Raw genomic sequence first — 19,635 nt, forward strand, 5'->3', positions numbered from 1 at the left:
CTGCTTTTATAATATCAGTTAGCTCACATGTGATTGGTAGAGAATGATGTCAGTTTAAAGAGCAGTTTTATTTGTTCATATGAATTTGTCTAGGCAAGGGATAATCAGAATCATGGGATAAGATCAAAGTCTACTGCAAGAAAGAAAAAGGCCCTCGGCTTGGCTGCTATACAGTATCCCACAATCTTGTTTTTCTTTTTTTCCTCTCATAAGCCCTGTTATCTTTCAGTATATGATTTTACAGAATTAAGTTTTAGGAAAGCATATGTTGTGTTAAAATGGAACATCAAATCATTTAATCCTCATTGCTATCGGCATATCATTATCCTCTTTTACAGATGATAAACTGAGTGTCAGCAAAACTAAGAAACTCACCTAAATTCATGCAGAGAGTAACTGGTAGAGGCAGTGCAGTCTGAATCTGAGGCTTATAATCTTTTTGCCACAACACGCTGCCTTTTAGTTAATCCTAAAATTAGGCAAAGATGCTGGCAGCCTTCTTAATGTCATTTCAGAGGTACTGAAAGAGACTATCTGACCCTCAGTAATTCTCAACATACCTCTTCCTTTCATGTAAGTTTTAAGTTCTATGTGCAGACAGTGCCTTGTGGAGCCTACATGGATCCTCCCTGTGAAAATCCAATAGCCCTAGCAAGGAGAAGTGACATAAGTAATTGTTAGCAATTACAATGATGAATTTATCAGATTCCTTCCAGGCTTCTAGTTAGGTAGGAGGAGATTAAGATCAACATATGAGTGGGGTGGATGGAAGGAGTCAGGGCTGGGGAATGTGGAAAGTTCCTGGGTGCCTGGCACCCTAGGAAATAGTATCAGAAGGAGCAAATGGACCTGAGATTCAGAACATGGACACTCTCTCCTTTAAGCCTATGGTTGCAATCCTGGATTCCACTGGAAACTAGGCTCCATACCTTGTCAGATTTGGAATGGGAACCTTCCTTCATGATTCTATAAGATGACATACACAGTGTGCCTAGTACAGGATCAGATGCATTTTAGACATGCCATACATATGAGCTTTCTCCTGCTCTCTTTATCTGTAAGTTATCCAAATTATTGGCACACAGTTTTAGCTTGTTTTTCCTCCATGTGTAATTACATGTTCAAATAGTGAGCTTTCCCCTGGGTTCCTTTTCAAGGATCATTTCCTCATGCTTGAAACTGGTCAGTTTAATCTGTGTTCAGTTTCTGTTTCAGACACCTCCCTCTGCTTCTATACCCTCTCATACCCCCATTCGTGCTTTTGGTCCCTCTTGTAATTATTTTAGTTAATCATCATGCAACATAAACTGAGTGCATCGAGAGGATGCTATAAAATTGTAATTTACAGCATGAGGATATTCCAAATAAATGCCAACATGCTGAGGAGGGACTCTGGGGTCAAGAGAAAAGAGCAGTGTTCATTAACACACACAGCACAGGGGAAGGCCTCTGTTTAGTATCTCAGTTTTTTCCCTTGGTATCTTTCAGTATTTGTGTCCTCTGGCTTTTGGAACTTTTTGAAAATGTGTTTTCATGCCAAAATATTACAGATTTTTCAGTTTCTAAAATGCTAATAAAGTGTGAACTGATTTCTCCTGTTGAAGAGCAAACAAGGAAGTTGAAATACATCTTAGGAAACTGACTTACGGGGAAAAGCTACCATAAAGCTATCACTGCACCAGAGTCTTCACTGAAAGTATGTATGGAGAGTCAATAACAATATGGGGTAAAGCATAAAAATTAAAGGAAATTATTCACTAAACATTTACAACAGGTTCTATAACTATAATGAGTTCGAACTGGAAAAATATTGGAGGTGTAGATTAGCACCACTGCTCAGCAAGATGAGTAGGAGCCACCGGCCCACAGTTAATACCCACTTGGCTATCCCTCAGAGAGCTACTCTGAAGAGCATGCTGGTATGGCTCCATAACAAGAAGAATGAGGACCTTTATCTATTAGCCAAAAGTCAGAACAGCAAAGAGATGAATAATGTGCTCCAGGCATGCCATTTTCTCTTCTCATCCAGTAGGTACTGCTCTCCTGGAAAAAAAATGCATCCTTTCCTCTCCTAGAAGTCCCCTTTCCCCTTAGATAAATTGCCAGAATGTGGATTTGGAGAAGCCCACTAGCTACCCTGTTTGTGGCAGACACATTAAGAACAGACGGAAAAGCCCACAAAGAATATTAATTGTCCAGATAAAGAACTAAGTCAGATCTAACCAATAGGTCTTAAATGCCAACTAAGGTTGACAATAGCTTCCTGGAGTACTGAGCTGAGGAGGACTCAGTCTGAATCAGGTTTCTGGTTTGAGAGAAGGGATTGCAAAATGGATTAGGTAGGGGTTTTGGGGGTTGGGAGGTGAGGAAGAGGAATGCCTGTTAATCACTGTCTTTCTTCAGGGTCAGGCACCAAGAAGAAGAGGCCATGCCTCTTATGTTCTAGGTGAGAACTGCACAGGTACTGCACCAAAAAGAATCCCATTTTGCAGAGCCAGTAAGTGGGAATCAGGCAGACATTTTTGGGACACTGCCACATGAGTTATAGTTTACTTGGAGTAAATAGCAACATGGAGAGAATATTGAAGAATGCCAGAGAATTTCCAATGACTGGGAGAGAGACAGCTTTGCAAGTACAAAGACGTTCTCCAGTTTTCTTATGGTGATGAAAACAACCAGAGTATTTTAGGGCATTCATAGTAATTCAAATATGAATGATATAGTGATATTGCCTTACATATGCATTTGTGCCAATTGTGAAATAGCGTTTTACCTGCCTTATGTTAATAAATCCCCACAAGAACTCTGTGAACCTTTAAGAGTTTTATAACATCCCTAGGTAGTATAATCTACTGTTGCAATGTTAGAAAAGAGATTCTAGCTTATACATTCTAGTGTTCAAGTCCTGTGCTCTTTTCATCGCATTGGAGAATGTTCTCCATTGCCCACATTGAAAATTGATGAGGTCTGGCCCTCCAGAGCACACTCCGGCTGCAGTGAGGATTTCTAATGTAGATTTTGCCATAGTGTAGCATTGCAGCATTTGAAATTACTGGAATAACTGACACCGATTATTTAGATTCAGAAATGGTTGTCCTAATCAGGGAAGAGACCAGTTTAAATGTCAGTGCTCAAGATGTTAAATCCCCAACATCCTTGTTAATTAAAGCTGTGTTTCTCAGATTTCTTGCTTTATTAGCACCTAAAATAGTTCCAGACTTGGTAAAACTCACTTCTTTTAATCCAGCATGATGAAAATGACAACTGAATGTGAAAAAGGACATTAGAATGAAAGCAGTCAAGTTAAGAAATTAATGTTCTCAAGAATCATGACTTGTTCAAAGAATAACTTAGTGAATAATGATTTGAAGGAGATGGTAATCAACTCAGCAACACAGGATTATTTGAGGGGAGAATAAGCAGAGGAAAGTACAAGAGGAGTACATCCTTTAGCAGATATAGATGATATACAGAGACTAAAGAGTGAAATACTCATTTTGGTAAATCAGAAGAAACATGAGGAACTAAATATTGGTAGGCATTAGGATGTAGGATGATTCTATCTTCGTTCTATTATATTTTTTTACTAAGTTTCTTTGTTTTCTACATCATGTCCACATTCTCCAACACACACGTGTTGTTTTCTTTGTAGGTATGATATCATGAATCTGCAGTACACTGAAGCTAATCGCTATGACTACGTACATGTTGGAACCTGGCATGAAGGTGTGTTGAACATCGATGATTACAAAATCCAAATGAACAAGAGTGGAATGGTACGGTCTGTGTGCAGTGAGCCTTGCTTAAAGGGTCAAATTAAGGTAAGCTGGCTACAGATGCATCCTTGGACAGGAGGTGGCCAGTTGCATGGGCCTATGTGAAGAAACAGACATTTTTCTTCAACGAGACTGTCCAGAAAGGGTGCATCACCCTTTCTGTTTTTGTTCTTGTGTTTTGCTAAAAATGGAAAAACAAAGAAAGATTAGGAAACCATATAGGCAAACCATTCGAATATTTAAGAATAGTCCTTATTTGAATTGCAGTGATGAGCCGGAATCTTCAATCCAATATAGAAAGCAAGGGGACAAGTATGCAAAATAAAAATCGAAACAGAAGTAAATGTGGAAACCAAAACCAATGATACTGTTTAGTCATAGTTGTGGGTATTGTTAAAAAAAAAAGCAGAAGCTGAACAATACAAAATAAGCGCATAATTAACATAAAAGAAGTTGAAAAGAGCTAACACAGAAGCTGCTTATCGTTTTTCTTTTCACCACCACTTTCTTTGATTTTCTTGAAAATGGCATTTTCTAGCCAAGAGAGAGTCCTCACTTCCTAATTATTCTTAGAAGCTTTCTTATCAGCCAGGGGCAAGTGAGTAACCACGATATTGCTGTATGCATAACAGTAGAGTAAATAAACGTCAAATACCAAGCCTTTGGCTGGAGAAGCTAGAGAGAAGTCTCGGTGAAGAAAGCATGTGAACAGCGCTCCCTGGATCCATGCTATTTAAAACCAAACTAAATGATGCACTAGGAAATGGAGTGTAGGGGAGTGATTGCCAGCTGGCAAGAGGATGGATTAAATGACCTGGTAGATCTTTCCCCTCTAATTTTCTGTGATTCATCTCTGAGAGCGGATAGGCTGTCACATAAATGTCACACGGCACAGCTGGGCTGGAGCACATACTGTGCGAGGCGCTGGCCCACTGGCCCGGCCACTAGGCTGCCTGCTGTTCTTGGGAGCTGGGGGGCCACCCCTACAGAGGGAAGCCCTGCCAGCTACACTGAGGGCTGTGGTCATGTGCAGAAGTGCTGGTGCAGAAACTGGAGGAGCCTCACCTCTACTGGTCAGTAAAGACAGAGGATTTGGAAACTGCAACATCTTCAAAGAGCTGTCATGATGGACTCAAACTCTCAACCAACCGCTTGGAGGGAGCAACAGACTTCTGAGACAGTTCACCCTAGTTTGTTTGACTGACTGATTGCATTTTTTTTATTAGACAAAAATTGACACATAAGGTTAAATTAGTTTTATTCAACCTAGTTTTAAACTTTTTTTTGTTGAAGATTTTATTTATTCATGAGAGAGAGAGAGAGAGAGAGAGAGGCAGAGACACAGGCAGAGGGAGAAGCAGGCTCCCTGCTGGGAGCCTGATGTGGGACTCTATCCCAGGACCCGGGATCACGCCCTGGGCTGAAGGCAGATGCTCAACCACTGAGCCACCCAGGTGCCCCTCAACCTAGTTTTAAATATCTTGTGCCTTCTATGCAGATGTGATATTAAAAGTACCTAATAATTGTTATGACAAACTGATCAGAACAGACCCATCCTGGTGCTGTGACAGGGTGCAGGAGGCCTCCTGCCATGCCCAGGGTTAGTCCTTGGATTGTGGGAGGATTTGGGCCAAGAGTCCTGCAAGCCTGGAGTAATGTGGGGCAGTCAGGAGGCTCGAAGATACCACGAGTTTCCACTCTGTACAGAAGTATTTCAGCAGTGTAAGCATGGCTGCAACCAAACCAGTGTGCATGGGCTGTATATCAGTAAGGCTCTTCCCTAGAAATCCCATTTCTGATTCTTAATTTAATGAAATTCTTTCACATGAGGCTGTTTGATGGTTTAAAATTCGGAGACCCATACCTTCTTGACTATTTCTACCCTGGATTCTTGTTTGTCATCTTTTTTGGATGTTGGGGAAAACAGAACATCTGAGATTTGAAGTCATACCATGTGGACAATAGAGAAACCCTGAGCTCATGTACTTCTGTGATTCAAAGAGATCATATGTCTGGCTCAAGCTTGTGTTGGTAGCATTGTCTCTGCTGCAGACAACCACTGTAAAATGGTTTATGGAACTATAGATTTGGGTTTTTTAGAGTATAAGACAAACAAACAAATAAACCCTGACAAGAGAAAACAAATCATTTTAAAGATTCTCTTAACTCTAGCCCCCTTTCACAATTTCCTGCTGTTAGTGTGCTTGCTGGCAGGCCACGAATGGGGCCTCACATATCATGTGTATTCCCATTTGTACATTCCAGAAGAAAGGCCTTTCCTCCCCAAGTTCAGAGGAAAGGCTGTCTGCATGCATCTCTATGCCTAGATACTAAAGTATTTCTGGCAACACGTTTGCATTACGCCCATGCAGTGTTTGTTATTGAAGGAGATCCCAGAAATCATCGCGGAGCCATTACAGAGCACTCACTATAAATGCAAATCTCTTGGGGTCTAATTTTAGAAATATTTTGTACCCTGCAGGAGGAAAATATGCCTGTTCTCAGTGGCACCTGTAGTGGAGGTGGGGTGGGGGGTGGAGTGTTTGTTTGTTTCCCATAAGCACCAAGGGAGGTATGGAAACAAATGAAATCTGAATCCCATTTACCAAATGATAGCACTTATATTCTTACACCACCAGTTTGCCACCTACCAGGCCCAGGATGCAGAGAGCTAGATCCCTCAGTAGCCACTATAAAGATAGGAGAGAGATGACAACGTGCAAGGTGATTGTAAGATTTGCACCTGCATTAACTGGGAAACATAATATTTAGAAAAGGATTATTCATTTTAAATATCAAATTCCACTTAAAGTGCTAAAATAAATGATTTGACTTTTTTTATGATAACCCATAGAACTTTCTTATGGTTATTTCCCCTGAAGTAGTTAAAAGTCCAGTTTTCTTGTTATTGATTTTTAGAAATATAAATATCTTACATAAGCAGAAATTTATTTTAACCATTCCAAAAACACAGTTAAATAAAATCAAACTTTTTGTTTGCTGTGTGTTATTTTAGTCAGGGGTAAGACAGGAAAAAAGGACCCTTTGCTAGGTTGTCTGATAGAGGGAATTTAATATAAGAAATTGGTTCTAAAAGTGAAAGAGGATACCAGGGCACCTCAAAGGTGAGCAACAGCAAGAATCATCCTCATCCTGGGCCAGAGGGATTTCAAGGAGGAGTCTCATGCCTGAAGTGGGCATGAGAGGATACCTTGGCTTCTTCTCTCTCCTTCTCTTCAATCTCCCATTAGGTCCTTGCATTTTGTTGACATCACCCAGTAGACATTGGCAAGAAAGCCTGGACAATGTAGTTCACGGGTTTCCTTGAGACATGAAAACTAAGCAAGACTTAAGTGCTAGTGCATTACTGGGAAATAGAGTCTCAGAGGTCTAAGAGTGAAGGGAAAGGGGAAAGAAGCCATGAAAGCATGGGAAAACACCACCACCACCACCACCATCCCTGAGGTGATGCTTTATTGAGCCAGACGCCACTTCACTACAACTAGTCATTCAGCTTCACAGAGCTCTCTGGACAGGCTGCTCAAACTGTCTCCTGGAGCAAGGAGGAGAGAAGAACGTGTGCACCTGTGCCGTACCATTTTCTACCTCCTGTGGTCAAAGTTTGCTCATAGAAAGTAACATCATCTGATCCCTTTAGGCAGCTACTGGGGAAGCCAGAATCAGTCTCCTTCACGGTCTTTTTTCAGATTAGAAACATTCGGAGGACCAAAGCCTCTGTAGGTACGCTGCAGTCTGGTCAGCGGTTCTGTTGTGGTGAGTACAACGGCGGCAGTTCTGAAACCCAGTGATGGAGTCATGGGAGAGACAACGAGGCAATGAGGCAATAGTGATAGAGGCTGAGGTAAGGGCTGCAAATGTGTCCAGGTCTTTCTAAGAGCCAGTGGCTAAGAGCCTAAGAGAGAGGCACAGGGAAGAGGTTCTGAGGCAGCACATGTGTGGACAGTGGACCTGCAAGCAAACACTAAGGGCCTGGCACGAGCCTGTGATAGGCTCCTGTATCAAGCCTGCAGCGATTTTTCTTGATGTGGTGAAGGGCAGGAAAGAGCTGAGAAGGGGTGGGAAGGCAAAGGGAATAGTGAAAGGAATGTGAAGGGAGACTATAGAGGTCTGGGACAAATGTTTATCAAGCATATTCCTGTGCAAGTACAATAATAGATGCATTACAGACAACACTTTAATAATCCCTAAAACAACCCCTTAAAAAAAAAAAACTTTGAAAGTAGATATTATGGCCCCATTTTACCGAGGAGGAATCTAGGGCCCTGAGGGACTGAGTCACTGGCCCCAAGCTTTCTCAAGCTAGAAAGTGCCAAAGTGGGCTCCAGCCAGCCCAGAGCTCTCATCATCCTACCATCTCTAGTTGATCAACTACCTGTCATTAGAGGGCCTGGTATATTTCCTACAAATGCAAGCTTCAATTACTAAGCCTTATTTTCTCGGTAGTTCACAATCAAATTATAAATAGAGATCCACTTTAACAGGGCATAGAATCTAGAATTGAGGAAGCAATATTAGTGAAGGAGCTTGGGAGAGTTTAATAGCAGCAGAGAAACCAGCTGAGGAGTCAAGGGAAAAAACCCTGCAGGTTGCTTTCACTGACTCCTATTCTTTCTTTTCCACTCTCTTCTTCTATTTTTTTTCCTCCCCCTTAAGTTTGCCTTTGGGTTCTTTCCTTTAAGAGGATGGTTTTGGGGCTGGGGGGGTTGGGTATGAAGAATGGAGAGCCCTGATTCCTCCTGCTCTCACCTAGCCAGTCAAAACAGAATTCTGGAGAAATTATGTGAATGTACAGAATAGATCACAAGTGTTTCTTCATTTACACATGCTATACTGTCATATAGTAAAATACATCTTACATATGTATAGAAAAACCCAAGTACATATATCTTACAAATTACAGACTTTGGAATTAGATTAACTAATTTCCTTTCAAGGGATAAGTCTGATTCTTTCCTATTTGTTGGCATTTTCTATTGGAAAGATAAAAATTTAGTTTCAAAAGGTGTTAGCAATGTGGATCTCAGAAGATTGCTTAACTTAATGCTGCTGCAGCCCCTTGCTCAGCTTTAGCTTCCATGTCACTCTGTTTCCCACTCCAGTTAGATCAGCAAAGAGGCCAAACCACAGATTTGTTGAGTATCAAACTAAAAGGGACATGTTCATTTTCATCGTGATCCAAGATGTCTTCAAAGAGAAAAGGAAGCTAGGACAGTCTATTAAGAAGCCATTTACATTAACCTTTAATTGGAACTATGTGTCCTTAGATTTAATAATGCCATAAGCATGATTAGGTAATGCTGCCAGAGGAGTTTGTCTCTAGTTTTTCTGTAGCTAAGTATAGCTACTTGAGAGAAGTTGCCAATATAGAAAACTTTGAGTTTCTAATAATATCCTTCTTTAAAAAATATGATTGCTAGTATTCATTTTCACATTGACACTATCACCTTTCAACATAGGCCAGGGATTAAAAAGCAGCCACTTTGTTGTAGATCTCATACTTCAAGACTCTGCAGAGATTAGGGATGAGAGCCTCACATTGCAGAATACTTGTCATTTTTAGCAATCTAAGATGATCCCTTTAATGCCTGTTGTTAAATCATTCTTTCTGTAGCCTCTTTAGCATCATTTTCCTGCTCTTGAAAGAACTCTCTCTATATTTACAGTGGCTTACTTAGCCCAATTCCAGCATTACTCTACAAGGGATGCTGTTTCTCTGAATGACTGGATACCCATTTTGGCCAAAATCGTCAAGCAATTAGTACCACCCTACCTTTCCTAATGATAAGAAAATAAATGTGATAAGGATGAATTTTGTAGGATAGAACATGTATTTATTGCCAGCAAGCCTGCCTATTACTTCATGCAGAAAAAGCTACAGGAAATAGATGTGTTTTGGACCCATGCTCTTAATCAAAGTTGAGAAGAAAATGTAGGCAGGTTATAATGTTTGTACTTCAGGTTATAACACACTTGCCAATCTCACAATTAAATATCCTTAGAGAGAAAAACAACTTTGGTAATGTGATAGAATATGAAACATTGCATTATGTGAAATCAGATGAACTTTGAAAAGTATTACCATGCCATTTATTCTGCAATGATGGAAACATTGCAAAATTTTTATCCTTCTTTATAGCCAAAGAGAGGCTATAACACCATTTCCTACTAATTCACTACCTGATGAGATACTGTCCCTTTGATCTCAATACTTGGGATTGAGAAGTTAGGGAAGTGGGGTGCAAAGAGCATATGTGATGCACCCCCTTCCGCTCTTCCTTCCCTCACAATTGAATCTGAGTAGCTCACCTGCCGAATTTCTTCTAGGTCACAATATGGATCATGCTGGACAAATTATTTCATTTTATTTTATTTTATTTAAGATTTTATTCTTTATTTATGAGAGGCACAGGGAGAGGCAGAGACACAGGCAGAGGGAGCCCGATGCAGGACTCGATCCTGGGACTCCAGGATCATGCCCTGGGCCAAAGGCAGGAGCCAAACCGCTGAGCCACCCAGGGATCCCCGACAAATTATTTTATATGCAGTTTTTGTATCCGCAGTTGCTCCGAATTCAGAGTTCAAAATGTGTCATATGCTTGTAGATATTTTTGTTTTTATATGCTAGGCCATAGCATTTGGAATAGTTTCATTCTCCTCTGGTGCTTGTGCTTTGAAACTGCCTGAATATACTTGGATATGGAAGAGGAATTTTGTCTTGAATTTGGTGGCAAGAGAATTATTTTAGACTAATATCTACCTCAAATGTTCTCATGGTGCAAACAGTCATTACTCTCTGGTCACTAGGTAGTTTGCACGGGCATGTCAAGGCCTGTTGCCACTACCCCGCCCACCCAGCCCCATCTGCCTGAAGCTCTCAGAGATTTTTTTAAAGTTATTTCATGCCTACTAACTGTGAATTATCTTTGAATACTTCCCATATATGTATGAGTGTTTTTATTTTTGTTCAACTTTTTCCCTATTTGCTAGTTAATACCTCATTTTTTCCTCACTTACAAATGTGAAAAAACACATTAGATTGACCACTCATATATCCACCAACTACAATCAGTAATTGTGAATCCTTCGCTGTATTTTCTCTCCTTTCTCTTAATTTTTTTCTCCCTCTCTTTCTGTTTCTCCCCCTATGTGTTCTCCCTGAGCCATTTGAAAGTGAGGTGCAAATATGAAACTCCATACTTTAATACCTCAGCTTGTGTTTTTTCAGAAAAAGATTATTCTCATACAGCCATAAGCTGAGCTAAGTAACATCATTGACCACAACAGTCCCATCCACCTCTGTTTTCTCTTTCTCACATTGTGAATCAAAGCAAATTACTCATTTAATCTGTTCATATTTAATGTAGCCATTTTGGCAACCAGTGAAATGATGATTTGGTTTGTCCATTATGTAATACTTTCTAAATTCCACTGCAGGATGGCAAGATCTGAATATAAATTGCCCACAGGAATATATAAAAAAAAATCCTTATCTGAGAAGCTTGTGATTACATAACAGTGATATGATCTTCTCAGCAACTAAAAGCCTATTGGCTATTAGTTTGAAAAAAAAATGAAGACAAAATACTTTTTTTTTTTGATATCTTATTGTGCATGTGAAAACATGAAATTACTAAAGTCCTTCTGAATGAGGAGGAAACTGCAAGCACTGGTCATAATGAGAAATTCTGTGGAACTATTAATTTATCCACAGCCATTTTGAGTAACACCTACATCTTTGCCTCTCCTACATTGACCAGAGTCTGTGCCAATCACTGATTTACTGAAGTTGTTGGTGATCACCTTAGCTTCAGACCCAGCCTGTCTGCCAATTTTTGGAGATAAATCCTGATAGGTGCTCCTGCTAAATCACATGATATTGTATAGTGGCAGTAGCAGTCCCATTAGTTTTTGTAAGTAAACATTGAAGTGTCACATACATACTGAAAAATAGAGAAGGAAGTATAAATATGTTCTTAGTACCAAATCTTTGTTCTAGCTGTCCCCTCGGCCTAAAACACTTTTTGCACTAGACATATTCAGGGCTTATACCCTTGCCCTCTTCAAGTCTTTAGTAAATGGCAGTGTGTTAGTGAGGCCTTACCTAACCACCACATGCAAAATTGTGTCTCCTTATTCCAGGTGTCCCCCCACCCCCATCAGGGTTAGGGCCATCATGAGACAAGTGAGGTACCTAGGGCCCAGAATTTAAAGAGGCACTCACTCTCAAGGTTATGCAAGTGCAGGGTGCATGCTTACACAACCCTGAAGGGGCTACACTTGCCTTGCCTTAATCCCTGCCCTGCACCCTGTTCCTCTTTCTCACCTTAGTTTTCCCAAAGCCCTTCTCTAGAAAATAGATAATATTAACCCCCTCCTCAAGGATGGTGTTATTATTCGTTTTGTTCTCTGATTATTTGTAGCCTTGACATAGTGCCTGGCACCCTGTAGACACTCTAAATGAAGGTCGTAAGTGAATGAATGAATGGATAACTGAATGTATATATTCTTCATAAGCATTTGGTTCCTCCTATCTATCTAACACATTACATTAGATTTTGAGCTCCTTAGCCTTAACAATCGCGTTTTTCAAAAATTTTTTCTATGTGTAGCACCATGTCTATGTCACCATAGACAAAGTTTGATTAATTGAATATATATCTACCAGCCTCTGAGATATAATTTTGGTTCTCAGCATAATATGTCATCACTCTGGCAGCCATTGTTACACTAGGAAGAACCTAGCTTTTGGAAATAATGGAGATAACATGATAGATTTGCACAAGATATGAATTCCTTCTGCAGCTGCTTTCTTATCTGCAAAGTGCACATAATTAACTCCACCCTATGGAGCAGTTGTGAAGGGTTAGTGTAATTCTGTAGAGAGGTCCTAGCACACAATCTGGTTCAATATATGTCTGTTGTGATGATTTTATATTCCTATGCCATTTTTATTACGTCTTCCCTGTAATAAATTATAGGAATTTTTTCATTGGTATTTTTTATTTAGTTTTTCTAAGGGTTTTCTTCACTATACTCTTTTTTTCATTCTTTGAAGTCATTTCCATTTCTTTTATTTATGTCATAGTCTATATTATTTTCCTCTTTTCTTCCATCTATGTTATTAAATAATTAATGTGTGCAAAGAGCCATGCTAGTGATGTAGGCAGGCTGGGTCCAAGAACCCAGGTGAGGGTCCCACAAGACCAGCCAAGAGCCCTTGGCTTCATGTAGTATAGAAATCAAACATGAAAAAAAAAAAAAATCCAGGGACTGCAGAAAGGGAATAAGAGTTTATTGAATAGTGTGAGTGACAGAGAATAGCAGACAGAGTGTCTGGGACTCAGAAAGGAAAGGAGAATGAGTCTTGTTATTGTTTGAGGCTAGGGGTTTACATTAGAAAAGGGTCTAGGATACATATTTCTTCAGGAATCCAGGGTAGGTCCAATCAAAGGTGAGCGTCAGGTAAACAATAGGTGTTATTCCATAAGTTACCAAAACTAGGGGTACTGATGCCAGCCAGTATCAACCAAAGTTTGTTTGAAGCTAATCTCCTGGAACATGTTTGGGATCTGGCTTTTTTTAGTGTTATCAGTTGTTTGGGGCCTAGGACAAAATTCAAAGAATGATTAACTTTTTTATTTCCCCTTTTGGCTTATTTAGAGGCAAAATATGGAACGTAAGTAAACGGGGCCTAGTAGAAAAACAGCAGAGGTGGAGCTTTTCTAAAATAGAATTCCTTCAGCTGTTCCACTTCACTAGCAGGCAGAATGTAAAGGAAACTTAAACAGGGCCCCTTCCTTCAAGGAACTCAGTGCAGTGGGAGAAGAACATCCATATTCAAGTTGATTGTTGCCCCAGCTCTCTTTGTGGGGACAGAGGAGGGCAGGGCTAGCTCTTCTCTCATGCAGCTGATTCTCCTACGTCATAATTAGAGTAGACTCATTTCTTCATTCTCTTTAATCTTTCAGGCATTTCTCTTCTGAAGAAAATTTTCTGTTTCCTCTGATTCACAGTTACCTATCCTTCATTATATTCTCTTGATACTATTTGTTTTCTTTCTTTCTTTCTTTCTTTCTTTCTTTCTTTCTTTCTTTCTTTCTTTTCTTTCTTCTTTCTTTCTTTCTTTCTTTCTTTCTTTCTTTCTAAGATATATTTATTTATATGAGAGAGAGCACACTCGCATATTGGGGGAAAGACGAAAGGAGAGGCAGAGGGAGAGAACCTCAAGAAGACTCTCCAGGGAGCCTGCAACCTGACATGGGGCTCTATCTAATGATCTGAGATCATGACCTGAGCTGAAACCAATACTCAGACACTTAACCACTGAGCCACCCAGGCACCCCTCATTCTTTTTCTAAATAAAACTTTAATTTAAAAAAATCCATTTTAGGTTACTTTAGAGACTTAGTCACAAAATGAGCACTTGATTTCCTTGCATAAATACTTTAAGACTCCTACAGGGTGTATGTAATTGAATCATGGCATTGTGTGTATCAGCAGGTCACTTAGTCTCAGTAACAATAAAGAGGACTGTGTACACAGGACATAAAAAGAGTCAAAGCAGACTCAGGCCCTTAGTAAGTCTTGGTCCTTCAAGGGCAGTTTCAGTAAAATATCAAAACTGTTATTGCAACTCAAAACTATCAGAAAAAGTGTTTGCTTGTAACAAAAGTGAAAAAATACTCAGTTATTGAATATAAACTATAGTAGTCCCCTCTTATTTGGGGGATGTTCCAAGACACCCTCCTCCTCGTGAATGCCTGAAACCACAGATAGTACCAAACCTGATATATACTGTCTTTTTTTCCTAGATCTATGTACCTATGATAAGCTTTAATTTATAAATTAGGCACAGAAAGAGATTAACAACAGTAACTAATAATGACATATAATAATTACAATATGCTATAATCAAAGGTTTGTGAATATAGTGTCTCTCTCTTTCAAAATATCTTCTTATACTGTACTTGCCTTTCTTCTTGTGATGATGTGAGTTGATAAAATGCCTATGTAATATGATGAAGTGAGATGAATGATGTAGGTGCTGTGATGAAGTGTTAGGCTTCTATTGACCATCTGATAATATGTCAGGAGGATCATGTGCTTCTGGACAAAGACTGACCATGAATCAGGAGAAGCCATTATATGTGCAAAAAAAAAGTCAGTAAGCATGACTCATAAAAATGCAGAAAATTTAAAAATTATAATAGTCATGCTATTGGGGAGATTTGGATATAAATTAGAATGAAAAAGAACTGTATCTGAATGAAATATATCTATTATATGGATATGAAAAAAATTAGAGGACAAAATCTAACTTGTGATAATAAAATACCAACTGTATTTCAGCTACTAGAGAATTGTAAGTTAGGCAATGTTTGAAAGGATTTACTGCTTCAGAAATACTGTCTGGAGCTTGTAATGTATCTGCCCTTGAAAGTAGTGACACAGATGGACCGATGGAGAAAAGACCTTCTAAATGGAAGGTAATATTCATTATTTTATTAAAACAAATTTATTTGTTTACTATATGGCTCCATGTGAGAGTCATGGATTAAAACACACATATAAACATGTGCACGTGTGCATGCATGCACACACGCACACACACACACACATTCTCTTTCTTTACAACTCTATTCTCCATATAGTAGTCAAAATACTCCTTGTAGAAAGCAAGTCAAATGAAACACAAATTTGATGATGTCTCTGTTGTACTTGAAACCTCCTTCCAAAACAAACAACATAAACAAAACAAACAGTTATGTGGACATTAATGAAGACACAGTGAGGGGCTGGCACAGAGGCTCTGTCCTCATTTGGCAGACTTATGTAAGAAATTAATAACAGATAAAGTTAGGTGCAGAAACAAGGACCGGGGACTAAGTGAATGCCTGACTAAAGAGTATACATTGCAAAAGTATTGGAGTAGAGAGGCATTAAACTTCTTTGAGTGGCCTAATTGTATTTTTAAAAAAGATTCATTCAATACCCATCCATTGGCCACTTACTGTATATTTTTTGTACATATCTGTACTTTGATGACTATGATCTGAAAACAATGAAAGTCAGCTTGGTCCCTTTTCTTGAGGAGCCTATGAGCTATTTAGGTGATCTTGGCAGCTCTGTGCAAATTACTCTGGAGCAAGAAGGAATTAGAGCATGTTGTATGATTAAGAGACATGAACCAGAATTCAAGTGTAAATTGATAAAATTTCAGCCTAGAAGGGTGACTGAGTAATGGAAAAGACAAATCGAGGGCACTTGTGTAGCTCGGTCAGTTTAGCACCTGACTCTTGATTTTGGTTCAGATCATGATCTCAAAGTTGTGGGATTGAGCTCCCCTTTGGGCTCCATGCTGGACATGTAGCCTGCGTAAGAGTCTCTCTCCCTCTCTCTCTCTCTCTCCTGCTCTGTACCTCCACACCCTCTCTTAAAAAAAAAAAAAAGACAAATAAGATATTATAGACATTGTATGCCAAAAGTACAGGACTTAGTGGCAGAATAAAGAAGGAGTCATAAAATATAACTCTAGGCAGCTCCTTTTTCATTATTTATTAAAGGGATAAGCTATTCATTTATTCATTTAAAATATAATTTTAAATACATTCCAAGTGCCAGTTATTCACAGGCTCTACCTTCACTATTCATTCTGCATAAATAAATTTGTTTAGCATTACCACCTTTTGAATTTGTTGAATTAGTAGCATTAATTTTATTGTAAGAGAAAAAGACGAAGTTGACTAAAGGAATATACAGTATTTTGTGATGGCTTTTATGGTACTTTTATAGCAGTTAAAATAAGAAAGCAGTACTCATTTACTCAATTTTTCTCATATCATTTAAAAATTATTTGGAATATAAATTTTCCATGCTTATTTTGATGTTGGAGGGAGTTTTTTTTTTTAAGACTTAATCTGTTTCTACTTTCTAAAGTTATCTGAAAGTAAAAGAAGAAAAAGAAAACCTTTACGTTTTCTGAAAATATACTATCATTTGATACTTTGTATGTAATTCTGAGATAGGGATATAAATTTTGGCCTTCTCTGTGAGATTATAGTTTTATTTTCACAAAGGCTAGAGTTTATATGATTTTTAAGGTATGGAAATATTTACAGCTTATGTCTGATTTTGCATATGAACACATTTAGAAATATTTAATGTATTTAATATTTAATTTATTAGGGAAGAATTTCTGCTTGTGGCCATGAAATAGTAACAGAGCCTAGGCTGCCTTTTGATGTAAACAACTAGAAAACTTGAAATAATATGTGAAATAACTATGTTCAGACATTGGAAAATGGTGTATGACCTTGATTGCAGGGAAGTAAAGGCAAACAAGGCAAACCCTAAAAATTACTCAGGCTTTCTGCCTGGAGGCAATTTCCTTGTTGTTCAATAAAAGAGAACACAGAGCTTGGTGATTTTGCTAATTCAAGAAGACAGAAATCAAAGTTTAGGAAGGCCAAGGCAGAGAGAATTTGTAGTGTTGTGTAAGGGAGAGGAAAACTACAGAAAAAAAGTCCCAGAAGTTGGCATACGAATTCTCTTGAGCGTTTGACTGAACACCAATCTGCACATGAGTAGCACAGAATTCTAAAAGTCTGGGTGAAGGGCAACCCCGGTGGCGCAGCGGTTTGGCGCCGCCTGCAGGCTGGGGTGTGATCCTGGAGACCCGGGATCGAGTCCCACATCAGGCTCCCTGCATGGAGCCTGCTTCTCCTTCTGTCTGTGTCTCTGCCTCTCTCTCTGTGTCTATAAATAAATAAATAAATAAATAAATAAATAAATAAATAAATAAATAAGTAAGTAAGTAAGTAAGTAAATATCTTTAAAAAACAATCAAAAAGTCCGGGTGAAAAAAAAATTCCCGGGGAGCTGGAATCCCAGAGTTTACACAGATCCAGGAATTGCTTCATTTTCCACAAGCCGGAGTGCTGATACCTTGTTGAATACACAAAGAATTAAGTAGAAACCCCAGGTGGTCGCACCTTAATAAGGCTTAATTATTCCTAGAGACTCTTCTAAACTTGTCCTAAAAGATTAAAAACTGCTCAAACTGAGTCACAAGTAGTTTAGTTGCCCACCAGAAAAAAAGGCCAATACTTCTTCAAGGAAAAACATCCAGCACAGTATACCTACATGCACACAATGTCCAGCATCTGGTCAAAATTTTCATTTCCAGCCACACCAATGATTGTATTAAATATAAATGTATGAAGCACTTCAGTAAAAGGCAGAAGTTCTCAGACTGGAGATGAAAGAAGGACCAAAAAATGTGCTACTTATAAGAAAGTCACTTTGAATGCAATGTGTTTTGACTTTCTTTGGTACTGTATCAAGTGAAATTTGCTTACCAAACAGACTGAAAATGGGAGAAAGTTTAAACTACTCAAATAATAAACGATTCTTCAGTAATTTGGGACTAGTAATTTTTCTTCCAACAATTTATGTAATCTCTAGTTAAGCTCTCTAGAGCAAGCCACAAGGCCAGTAATAGGGGTGACTTTCTTACCCATCATTCTGTTTTTATGTATATAAAGTTGCTCAGACTTGCATAATTATAAAGTTCCATAATTCCTCAGATTTTTGAATTAATAAGGTTTTATTACATAAGAACTTTTGTGGTTAAACTTTGCTCTTTCAGAGAAGAAAAATTTATTTTTATTTTTCTGAGAATAGTACAAATGAATATAAGTAGTAAAATTCAACTATTTCTCTTTTTTTAACTCTGAAAAAGATAATGTCATCAATTCCCTTTATAAAAGGCATTATTTTTGACAAGCCTCCAAACTCGGCATAGAATGAACTGAAATTCACATCTGAACTCTAAGATAATCAGGTATATTCAAATGCATGTTATGTACATGTGGAGAACCTATGTGGTTCTTCAGCATATAGGACGTTCTGAAGAATTATTCTTTTTTCTAGTATGAGAAAAAGTCCATACCCGAAATAGAAGACTTTCTGCAGAGACCATCTTTAAAGGCATATGAACTACCTTTATGTTACAGGTCATCCGGAAAGGAGAAGTGAGTTGCTGCTGGATTTGCACGGCCTGCAAAGAGAATGAATATGTGCAAGATGAGTTCACCTGCAAAGCCTGTGACTTGGGGTGGTGGCCGAGTGCAGATCTAACAGGTAGGAGCCACTTCACTTTAGACCTTTGTCCCAGACTATGGGCCTTCTCAATGTGCCCATTGTTTAAATTATGAGTGAGCAGCTCATGTGTTTTTGGATGTTTATCTATAGTGTACACTTTTTAATGCTTATGTCAAAGAGCACACAGAAATCTCTCATAAATTTTCCATGATTCATATTGAAAGGAAAGTTCATTTTTAAATCTAAATAAAAGTATATTAAAGGGATATTCTAGTATACTAGTTGCTTTCTGTTTTCCTTTTTCTTTTTTTTTTTTAAGATTTTATTTATTTATTCATGAGAGACATAGAGAGAGAGGGAGAGACACAGGCAGAGGGAGAAGCAGGCTCCATGCAGAGAGCCCGACATGGGACTTGATCCCGCGGCCCCAGGATCACACCCTGGGCTGAAGGCGACGCTAAACCGCTGAGCCACCCGGGCTGCCCGCCTTCTGTTTTTCATTTTTAATTTTTATTTGAAGATACTTCTAGTCATCTACATTTATATTTGCAAACATTTCTTGAACATCTGTGTGTGAGGTAGTATTGTTTGTGCTAAATTTATCTTGCTTTATTACTTTATTTTGCTTAAAACTGATTATCAGGAAAGAAACATGTAAAAATGATACAAAACTGTTATTAATATAATAGAGCTATTTATAAAGTATGTGAAGTTTGTTAGGCAGCTAAGGAGATGA

The 19,635-nt window shown here is 38.6% G+C and overlaps 1 protein-coding gene across 2 annotated transcripts in view; it reads left to right on the forward strand.

Annotated features, from left to right (window-relative positions):
* GRM1 (glutamate metabotropic receptor 1) overlaps positions 1–19,635 on the forward strand; it is a 396,243-nt gene that overhangs the window by 332,079 nt on the left and 44,529 nt on the right. For both annotated transcript variants that reach the window (XM_055310985.1, XM_055310986.1), the window contains exons 5-6: positions 3,653–3,821; positions 18,812–18,938. In XM_055310985.1, the coding sequence (XP_055166960.1) occupies positions 3,653–3,821; positions 18,812–18,938 (296 nt within the window). The remainder of the gene's footprint in view (positions 1–3,652; positions 3,822–18,811; positions 18,939–19,635) is intronic.

This window comes from Nyctereutes procyonoides, unplaced genomic scaffold, assembly GCF_905146905.1.
Source record: "Nyctereutes procyonoides isolate TBG_1078 unplaced genomic scaffold, NYPRO_anot_genome, whole genome shotgun sequence".
Classification (NCBI taxonomy): Eukaryota; Metazoa; Chordata; class Mammalia; order Carnivora; family Canidae; genus Nyctereutes; species Nyctereutes procyonoides.